Source organism: Sinocyclocheilus anshuiensis, unplaced genomic scaffold (assembly GCF_001515605.1).
Source record: "Sinocyclocheilus anshuiensis isolate Anshui unplaced genomic scaffold, SAMN03320099.WGS_v1.1 scaffold776, whole genome shotgun sequence".
Taxonomy (NCBI): domain Eukaryota; kingdom Metazoa; phylum Chordata; class Actinopteri; order Cypriniformes; family Cyprinidae; genus Sinocyclocheilus; species Sinocyclocheilus anshuiensis.
Window position 1 is genome coordinate 1,539,455 of NW_015555808.1, and position 11,693 is coordinate 1,551,147.

The following is an 11,693-nucleotide window of genomic DNA, read 5'->3' on the forward strand; positions in this document are numbered from 1 at the left end:
TGCAGAAGGGTTATTCAGAAATAAGTTTGAAGTCCACTGTGGCATCTTCAAATGAGGAAATACATCATGCAAATGCTGCCACATAAATCTGATCTGAAATCTTCCAAAAGTTAACAATAAACAAACTTAACCAGGTCCTACATTTTTCTTTCACATTGTGCATCCATTAATAATGCCCAACTGCTCCACAATCCCGCTCTACACAGCTGTATATTGAAGTTGACATGAAACAGCATTTGCAAACTATTTTACTGTAATGTATATGAAACAATGCATTTTATGCTATAGACGTTACTTACAATTCTAAACGGATATTTCACCAAAAAATAAATTAAATAAAAATAAAAACTATTTGATCATTTATTGTCATTCCAAATCTGTATGAATTCTTTCTTCTGTGGAACACAAAATAAGATATTAAAGAATGTTTTAACTGTTTTTGTCCATACAATGAATGTCAGTGGAGTCCAAAACAACATTGGATCCCATTCAATTTCTTTGTATTAACAAAAAACTCTTTTCATACCAGTATACATGTTTGAAATTACATGAGGGTGAAATAATGATAAAGTTTTTATTTTTGGTTGAACACTTTTTCCTTTAAGACTATAAATAGTCCATTTTTATTCCTTCTTGAATTCAACATCAAACCATTCAATAAGAATTTTAAAGTTTTTGAAAGAAATCTCTTTATTTGATCAAAAAAATACAGTAAAACAGTAATATTGTGAAATATTATTTCAATTGAAAATCGCTGTTTTCTATTTTAATATTTTTTTAAATGTAATTTATTCCTGTCAAGGCAAAGCTGAATTTTCAGCAGCCATTACTCCAGTCTTTCCACCAGAAATTATTATAATATGCAGATTTGGTGCTCAAGAAACATTTCTTATTATCATCAATGTTGAAATCATCGTTGCACTGCTTAAAGGGGACCACTGGATGCAAAATCCACTTTTACATGGTGTTTGCATATAATGTGTCTTTGCAGTGTGTGGACACAACCACCCTACAATGATAAAAATCCATTCACTCCTTTTTTTTTTAATCCCCAGAAAACCTAAACAGTCTCAATTATCAAGCGTTTTGATTTTCTGAGCAGAATTTAAAGAGACATGCACCAAAATGCACCAAATTATTTTACACGACCATTGAGAAATTTTAACCAATGTATGCTGCAGACATTTCTTGAAGACCCTAAAGAATCATACCAATTTGTGGAAAATGGGCATCCAATGTCATCTTTAATATTTGATAGAAAACATGACCCATTTTTTCAGGTTTCTCTGATAAATAGAAAGAAATTTGTCGTAACATTATAGATGCCTTTACTGTCACTTTTGATCAATTTAATGCATCCTTACTGAATAAAAGTAATAAATCCTTTCAAAAATCTTACTGACCCCAAACTTTTGAACAATAATGTATATGACTGCCTGCAAATGTGCTCTTTAACATGCAGAAAGGGATATAGCTTTCTGCAGGTGAAGAAATGCATGTTAATTTCAGTGCATTGGCCCTGCAATGACAGAAAGCTTAAGAGGAGGATTATCATGAAGCGAATTCCGATATTAGCTCACACCACGGGCCTTTCATTATCATACAAGTCTACTTAATTACTTTCAGACTGACGCTCCCTTACTGTGTAATGATGCATGCAGCCTTACTAATGTCTGAGATGGTTGTAAATGAATGGTCGAAGGCTCCACATCCATTTCGGCTGGGAGAGAAACCTAATTAACTGAAGGTGCCGCACTGTTGCTCTGACGTGGGAAAACAATGGGACCGAAGGCGCGTCTCTGAGCCTGCTGCAGGTGCCGTTTGGAAAAAAAGCGTGAAGTGGCTGGCTAGCAGTGAAATGACAGCACTGCCTCCCAGATGCCTCTGTAATCCACATAAATATCTCTGAGTGTGTGTGAAGATCGAGCTGTCATTACTGTAGTTCACATCAACGCCCTTTCAACAAGCCAAATCCATCTCCATATTACTGAATCGAATTAACCTTCAGGTTATTGTCATTAATAAATAAGAGATAAGGAATTATTGGACACTTTGTGTTCTGTCAAATGACTGTGTTTTAGTGAAAGAGAAGACAAGCAAAATTTGCCGATCAATTGTGTTCCTGTCAGCTAGATAGAATGAGAAGTGGGAAGAGAGAGCGAGAGAGCGGTTGTCTCCATAGTTAACCGATCAAAGAGGCACTTATTCGCTTTAGGAGAAAATAATGAACGAGTCCATTTTTCAACACCCCGATTTCTGTGTGGGGAACAAAGACAATCATTATGTATCTGGGAGCTTGAGGGGATGATTGAAAACGTTGTCTATGCATCCAGACACAACTGTGTATCTGGGGAGGGTCTGAAACATAAAGAAACATGTTGTGAGGTGGCAAAACAGCACTGGCACATATTTCCAGCTCCAATTATGAATTTGTTCTCTAAGATGTTGCTGCAAACAAAGACATTTCCAGAGAAAACACATTATGAACAAGCATCTGAGGTCACCTGGTTGCTTAAACAAGTGGCAAGACAAAGACTTCTGCTACACTGCAGATACATCTCTGGAAAAACTTGTGCCTGAGCTGTGACAGTCTTGACAAATGCTTTTGAATCTTGCTGAATGAAATAGATTTAAACAGCAAATATTATGTAATGGATAATGTACTGACACATACAGTCATTATCGCTAAAATTGTTATTTTGTATCATTCTGAAAGAGTCTATTTTGCAATAAATGATTGGCTGAGTGTACACTATCCTGAGAATTACACAGCTGCTTACCAAATATATAAAGAAATGGACATGAAATATATTAATACTAATATTACTATTAATATATACACCACAGTTCAAAAGTTTAGGGTGAGTTTACGATTTTTAAATAAAAAGAAATGAATACTTTTATTCAGCAAGTATGCATTAAATTGCATTTTATTTCAAATACAATGTATGACCGTTTCTACAAAAATATTATGCAGCACAACCGTTTTCAGCATTGATAATAATAAGAAATACTTGACCACAAAATCAGCATATTAGAATAATTTTAAAAATTCAGCTTTGCCATCACAGGAATAAATTACATTTTAAAATATATTCAAATTTAGTAAATTAAAATAAATTATGTTTTTTTAAAAAACATAAAAGGGTAATAGCAAAAATTTATTTTATTTCTATGCACAATTAAAGATTAATGGTTAATATTACAATTCTATACATTTTTGTCCAAAAAATAAAACACTATAAATTAAAATCCACTGTTTGCTACAAGTGAACGCAGGCAACACAGCATCATGAAAAATGGATATTCATACTGAGATTTGCTAAAGATTACATTTAACCATGTTTAGTTTTATTAAGATTTAATGAGCATTAGATGATGCAAAAGTAATCTAAATGTAAAAATAGGGGAAATGAGCATGAGCGATTAATTGTCAAATATCGGAGGTTATATATTCAACACTGATAAATACATTTTAAAAAATCTCTAGTAAATGCCCGTACGGGACTGATATCCATCCATATGTTGTACACTACTGAACAAATATGTTCCATGTCACAACAATGAAAACCATAAAAAAAAAGTTCAATAAATTGGACATTCAAGAATGTTAGCTTGTCTCAGCTTGGTGGGTTCAAAGAAACTACCCAAACTGTGACTCTCCGCAGAGACACCCATGAAGAAAATGCTAGCAATAAACTTCAGGCCTTGATATTGTTTTACACTCCGTAGGAACAGTCTCAGCAGCCAGCGGTGGGACTCGACTCAGCACTTCTGCTGACACAGACATATGTCTTGTCCCTTTCAATGCTTCAGAGAGAGCTTAATTCAATCATTGTTATATTGATCCTGGCACCATGCGTTCTCCTGACACTGACCTACTGTAACAGCTTCTGTGTTTAGAAGTCTAAGCATTATTGAACATGCAATGACTTCAACGGTTTCCTACATAATATCTGACAGCCCCTAACGATATTTCTTATTCCGCATATGAAAGTGTGCATTGTGACCCATAGGAAAGAAAAATCACAAATGAGATCTCTTTAATATCTCCTAGACAGCAATGAAATTAAACGGAGGGCAACTGGCAACTTTCTTAAGCTTTTAATATGAACTCAAACATTTTTATATTCAATTCTTCCAAGACATCCACATTCATTCTACAGCTCTATAATCCTACTGTTTCATCAGCTGACTCATTTCTATAAATTTTTATTTCTATTTCATTGTTATAAAATACTCAGTATATTGTCAACAAATGTTGCTTTGATTTAAATGTGCAGTGCATTATGTATTGGTAACAGACATGCAATTCTTTTGGGAATTCAGATTGTGTTATGATAAATATTATTATACAAATATATTATTATATGTAAAATTATTATATTTCTATTTTTATTAATGTTATTATTAATATATATATATATATATATATATAATTATTTTAATTTGTATAGCAGCTTTAATAAAAAAAAGTAGAAAATATATTTCTATAATTACTATGACCTTTTATAAGCTCATATTAATTGAGAGAGTATGGACTATTTGCAGTGAAATTAAATGGAGGGCAAATGGCGACTTTCTCTAGCTTTCAATACGAACTTAAACATTTTGTAATAAATTCTTCCAACAAGGCCAAGACATCGACATTCATTCCATAGCTCTATACTCCTACTATTTCATCAACTGTCTCAATTATATCATTTGTTTATTTCAATTTCATTGTTGTAAAATACCCAGTAAACAATTTTTAGTTCAAAAAACTTTCTGGGAAAATGTGTTTTCTCTGTTGGTTATCCAGGAAAGTTTTCTTTAGGTATCTACAATGTTCCCTTTATGTTTAGAGAATGTTCCCCTACAATAAAGGATATCTATTCAGACAAGCTTTTTGGCAGTCTCAAAAGTACCTTCTCATATCATGTACTTCATCATAAGGAACAGTTTAAAAATACCTGAAGACAAAATCCCTCAGGTATACAGTCAGAAGGTGAAGCTCCCTTGGGAAGCAGGTGTGCTTCAATATTGTCATTTCCACAGCGCCATGTTCAGATCTGTTTCATCCACACACACCTAATTACATGGCATGTGTGAAGTCATTATAAAACACCTCAGCAGCCTTGGGATTATCTCATACTCAAGCAAACTAACAAGGAGCTTCAGGTCTGTAATTACAAGAAAATGGAGAAAAAAAAATGAAATCGGGATCTTTTATATCTACCTATGGGTGTATAGCCCTGCCCCCAAACTGCACATAGCTTCCTGCAGTAAAATAGAGATCAGACCATCAATAAGGGAATAGCGGTTCCTGCTCTCCTCTCTGGAGAAGGGGCACCACAAAGCCACTAAAAGCTCCCACCAGGCGCTCTGTCTGCACAGACATGCAGCTGCCTTTCTCCTCTGCTATTCGCTGTATAATATATCCACAGGAACATCAGTCGTAACAGAGGAAGGTCTATAAATACCGGGGTGAATGGAGCCGATACCTGCCTGTGCTCTCTTACAGCTCTTTATGAGACACCGGTGGTCACCATTAAAGTTTCTGTCCCCCTGACACACCTGATAAGGTATACCGGCATTGCAAAGAAAAGCTCTTGTGCACAGCGCAACTCATGTTACTTGAGATATTATGCGCTAAAAGCATGACATCAGTATCCAAACATTGTTTACAAATGTCTTTAAATAAAATGTTCAGTGCATTTGGGTAGTTGACAAATAACATGATCATTAACACATCAACTATATTTTTAACATCAAGATTTTAAAATATATATTGAATTGGTAATTGTCATTAAATTCTTTTGGGAATTCCTGTGTAGTGACATTCCTTACTTCATGTAAAACTATTTTAAAAACAATGTTGTTAATTCTTAGTAGTAGTGGTAGTAATAATAAAAATAATAATAACAATAATTTATTGTCATATACAAATGAATATGATCATGCAAAATATATAAATTGAAATAAAAACATAATTAATACATAAAATGTGGATAATATATTTAACTAATTACAATGACCTTTTAAGATATATATATATATGCATACATATATACTGTATATATACATTCATGTGAGAAAGAAAGGACACCGTATCAGGACATAATAAAAAATCATCTGGACCTTGGCAGGTCTTAAAATTTGGACAATTAAACCTCAGATGAACAACAACACATGACATATCACACTCTTGTCATTATTTATTTAACAAAAACTAGGCCAAAATGGAAAAGCCATGTGTGACAAACTAAGGACACCCTTACTTGTTAACATAGGAATTAAGAGGGTAAGTAATGGTCAGGCACTGCTAATCAAATTCCTTTCATTAACTGATCTTCAGCAAGTGTGAGCAGCTCTTTAAAAGCAGAACTTTTGGCAGTTTGCTCGTCTGGAGCCTTCAGGTGTGTGTCAACACAATGCCAAAGAGGAAAGACATCAGCAATGATCTTACAGAAGCAATTGTTGCTACCATCTATCTGGAAAGAATAATACGGCCATTTCCAAACAATTTGAAGTCCATCATTCCACAGTGAGGAAGATTATTCACAAGTGGAAGACATTCAAAACAGACACCGATCTTGCCAGGAGTGGATGTCCCAGGAAATTCACCCCATGGTCAGACCCTACAGTACTCTGAGAAATTGCAAAAAACCCAAGAACTACACCTCAGACTCTACAGGCCTCAGTTAACATGCTAAATTATCAAGTTTGTGACCGTACAATTAGAAAAAGACTGGACAAGTATGGCATGTTTGGAAGGGATGCCAGAAGAAAGCTTCTTCTCTCTAAAAAGAACATGGCAGGATAGCTTAGATTTGTGAAGCTGCATCTGAACAAACCATAAGACTTCTAGAACAATGTCCTTTGGACAGACGAGACAAAAGTGGAGATGTTTGGCCATAATGCACAGCACCACGTTTGGTGAAAACCTAAAGAGCATATCAGCACAAACACCTCATACCAAAAGTCAAGCATGCTGGTGGAGGGCTGATGATTTTGGGCTTGTTTTGTAGCCACAGGACCTGGGCACCTCACAGTCATTGAGTCGACCATGAACTCTGTATACCAAAGTATTCCAGAGTCAAATGTGAGGCCATCCCTCCAACAGCTAAAGTACATGAGAATTAGAAAAAAAGGTTAAATAGAGAGTAGAAACTAGTAGTAGTTTCAAGTAGTCACTACTTGAAATTTAATGTCAACTACCCATTTAACATTTTTGATGTGATACCTTTTTAATGAAACATAATATTTAACTCGAACTAACGTGTATGACTTCACTACATCCACTGGGATTTGGTTGGATCATGAAAAGTAGGCTCTGATATTATTGGTTAACTTTTTTCCTTGCCCCTACGGCCTTGGTTACATCAACAGAAAACAAAAATCTTTTGGTTAGAACTCAAAGGACATTAGAGTTCAATAACATGCACTGATGAATCATGCAGTCAACAGGGTCAATTCTAATTTCATGTTGCATTGGAAAAACTGCAATAAATTAGATTTCGGTGTATGAGAATGAAAGCAGAGGGAGAGTCGTGTACAGGCTTGTAATCAGAGAGCTGCTGTATCCACGTTTGAGGGAGTTCATTTCACTATTGCATTAGAGGCGCTGATTAGGGCCTTTCGCACCGCGGGAACCTTTTCATAGTACCAGAACTAATTGTGGAACTACCCACTTTTTAGCGTTTTCGCACCGCCGGAACTGGGTGCGATTTTAGTACCGGACTGCCTTTTTCGAGAACCAAATTAGCTCCTACTCCGGAGCAGCACTTGTAGCAAATGTAGCACTGCCAGTTGTCGTTGGAGATTCTTAGTCCTCATTTCCGTTCAATCGCTTTACGTATACGTCGACTTTTATTGTGAAACCCGTGAGACACAACAAAAACAGCTCCAATCACAGCGTCCTCCATCCTCCTGTTGTTAATGTTGTTCTTCTTTGTTTCTGTTGTTGAACACCGCGCACAAATGACATCGCTGTCGACCAGCTTACGTCACTTCTTAGTAAACAATGTCGGTGCGAATGCAACCCTTTAAATGTTACTGGGAAATAGTTCGTGCAAAATCGTCCCAGTACTTTAGTACTGTATATTTAGTTCTGGAACTAAAGCAGTGCGAAAGGCCCTATTGTTGAGGGGGGTAGAAGCAGGTGTCGCAGGTAATGCAAGAGATAAAGAATAAAGACTCGGAGGAAGGCAGCATGCTGAGCTCCTATTAACAACCCGCATTCAAGCAATATCAACACTGGAGCCTGGCCAAACTTCTTGATGTGTCTCATATTCAGAAGCATTTCTTGAACCGTTATTTACAGACTTGGTGTAATCAACTGGTTACGTTTTAAATAGACAAAAACAAATGCACTGCACTGACACCTACCGAATTTGACTCTAAACCAGAGCTTCTTATCCATGGGGAAACAGTCAATTATACAGTTTAGCTGTCATTGTACACCCATATTTCACTTCAGAATTCCACGACCGACCAATCAGAAGAGACACATAATAAAGGACTATATATATTTAATACCAGGAGCTGCAATCGCAAGCACAGCAAAAGGAAAGAAAAGCCTGTAAAGGATTAGACTGTACTCACAGCCAGGATAATCTGCAAGGAACTGTGGGCCACCTCCACATACTGGTACTCCAGCAGACAGCCGGCGATGCTGATGTAGCGATGGTCCTCCGGGGCCCAGGAGGGAGGAGGGGTCACTGGGGTCACCCTGCACCCCGGGCCGTTCTCCATCCACCAGGAGCGATGCATGGAGATGTTGAAGGTCATAATCAGGTCTGTGTCCTGCAGGAGAGAAGAATGAGTCAGAAGAGAAGCTTTATTAAATATTACCTACATTCAAGTGATATTTATGGTTTCTGAATAATCAGTTATCAATGTTTCTGTTTCTGTTTCACCGAAATGCAGAGAACAGTGGAATGGCGCCAAAACTATGAGTATATTCAGAACAAACGCCAAAGATCATCAGTGACTTAAAAAATGTTCGTTTTTCACTAACCACTCATAAACCTCATTTTCTCAGAAATACAAATTTGCACAAACATGCTGATTATATATTACTGTAGCACAGTTTGTGCTGAATACAGTAATCAGACGTTAGCCATTAATATGTTTATAAGAAACTGAAAAAAAGCATTGTCAAAATTTATCCAGGGCCCAAAAAACCCCCTCAGACCCCAGAGGGTTAAAAATGGTAAAGTTAGTCTATTTTCTGGCAATCGAGTAATTTCAATTATGTATTCAAGCTTACAAGATGTAATACTCTGAATGCTGACTTATTTAACAATGTGGGTCAAATAACAAGCACTCCAGAATATTTTAATCAAGCTAAATCCAGTCCACTCTCATTTATTGACAGCTAAGAGAGCAAGGCATTTCTCTCTAGTGAGATGCCTCACATTCTAACCTCTAGAAATTTATGATTTCATTCATTTGTTTATATTAAAATAATCATATATTCTGGCTCACGATCAGTGTAACACATTCACCCTACATTTAAAAAGTCAGACGTTGTCTGACACTGGAAATGGGATCCCTAGCAGCCATTGAAGGGCTTGTATTTTGTTGTATTATTAATCAGTTAGAAGCTTTTTAACATTTCGAGGCGCAATTATTTAAGTGGCTCTTATGTGGTTAATTTCGAGACATCAAAGGGGCTCACAGAGCAATAACCAGCCAACACATACTTATAAATGTGGCATGAGATTAATTCCACAATCAAGTGGCGGAAGAAATCACATTTCTCAAATCCCAAATTCACTTTTGTGTGCCATTTTTCAGCCTTAATGATCTGCACGCTGGTGACTGAAGTGTTTGCAATATCCTGGGTCATTTGAGTGAATGCCAGTTACACGAGTGGAGGATTATTCACCAGGGCTTCAAGTACGCAGAGAACATATTCAAACAAATCCATCAGTCTTAAGAAACACACGCCAAGCCTAGACACAAAGCAGAAAGAAAGAAACAGAGCTCTAACTCTCACACCTACAGATGCATGCCTGCATAAACGTGATGTACGAGTCGAGTGCTCCAAGAAATCCCTCTAAAGAGCAGCGATCGTGCATTTTAAAGCCAGATTTCCGGTCCTACAAGTGTTGAAGCTTGGCACTGAGTGTGCTATTCATGTAGGAACCTGAAGCTTAGAAAAACAGCTTAGAAGTAGTCTTAAGAAGTGCTTAAAGAAATAAAGATAAGAATTTTCTGACTTTCATTCCAAATCATTTAGATTTGAGGTCATCTATATGCTAGTGCACCACTAAAAACTGACAAAATGAATCTTTAGCAAATTTTTACTCTACAATTTAGTCTCTCTCTTCCATATTGATGACTCATGTCTAATCAGTGCTCTCCATTCAACAGAAGCAATCAAACTTTTTAATGCCATGGGTATTAAATGTGATTCCTTTGCAAGGTACATAAATAAATAAATGCAAACACATTAGAAAATTATATAAATATACATATAAATATATAAACATATAATAGTGTATAATACATAATGAAGTATAAAACAAATATATATATATATGATATTTATACAATAATTATATATATATATATATATATATATATAATACATAATAATAATGTTTTTTATTTTTTTATGTATATGCTGTGTATGAGGAAAAAATATATAATTTATAAAATATATAGGCCTAATGATAATGTTTTTTTTTATTATTTGTTAATGATATATATTTAAAAAAATGTTTTATATAATAATATACATATTTTTACTTTAATATTTCTGGCCCAAACTTTCAAGAAGTAAATATGTCAATTCTAGAAAAAAAAAAAGGAAAAACTAAAAGAAAAACAAAAAACAAAAAAACAATTATAGTAGTTTTTAAGAACAAAAAGATACCTGCTACTAAATATCCATACTAAAAAAAGCAGCTCTTTAGCATTTGTCGAAAACTTGCCTCCAGTGTTTTCTGAGGCAGAGTGAATCATCTGAGGGGCACGAGTCACAGTCCCCATTATGTTTTCTTAAAGGCGGCTGGAGGATCAATCACTCGGCCGCCTCCGTAAATGGCTTCACTGTATGCCCAGCCAGTGTGGGTGATGTGATAAAGAACTTTTAATCCATTTCAAAATGCACACTAACGGCAGACGTTTTGTTGAAGACTTGCCCAACCGCACACTGCAGTGTCTATCTCAGCGTGAGAATGACACTGGTCATCTGAAAGACTCCTGAATAACTCTACCCTGAATAAGCCCTGCTCCTCCTTAGAGGGAGGCGTAGCACTACTCGTTCTGCAGAATACAAACCGAGGCCTCGGTGCGCCCTCGCTTCTTATTAAAACATATACAAAGAACCTGAATGGTTGGATTGATTTGTTTCCACCAAATCAATACCCATTGTATAGCAGTTTAGGGAAAAAGCCTTGTTTGTCCTCAGAAACACATGTATCACGCTCCAATGATGGACATAAATGGCCATCTTGATGCAAAATATGAATCACAGCTTTGACTGAATTGTCATCCAAGCACACAAAGTACAAAAACACCTCTAGACTTTTTGAATTTTTGAAGGAATGATTTTAATTTTTTGCGTTCCGGTAGGCCTATTTGTTTGTAAAAATCCGGCATTTACAGTGCATTAGATCATGACAGTGCATGCTTGCGTGCATACAAGACGGAGTGAGCGCGGGTTTGGCTAGATGTATTTGGAGGTTATTACTCGCGTC

The 11,693-nt window shown here is 36.0% G+C and overlaps 1 protein-coding gene across 2 annotated transcripts in view; it reads right to left on the reverse strand.

Annotated features, from left to right (window-relative positions):
• nkain2 (sodium/potassium transporting ATPase interacting 2) overlaps positions 1-11,693 on the reverse strand; it is a 162,622-nt gene that overhangs the window by 31,899 nt on the left and 119,030 nt on the right. For both annotated transcript variants that reach the window (XM_016469325.1, XM_016469326.1), the window contains exon 4: positions 8,587-8,787. In XM_016469325.1, coding sequence (XP_016324811.1) covers positions 8,587-8,787 — 201 coding nt within the window. The remainder of the gene's footprint in view (positions 1-8,586; positions 8,788-11,693) is intronic.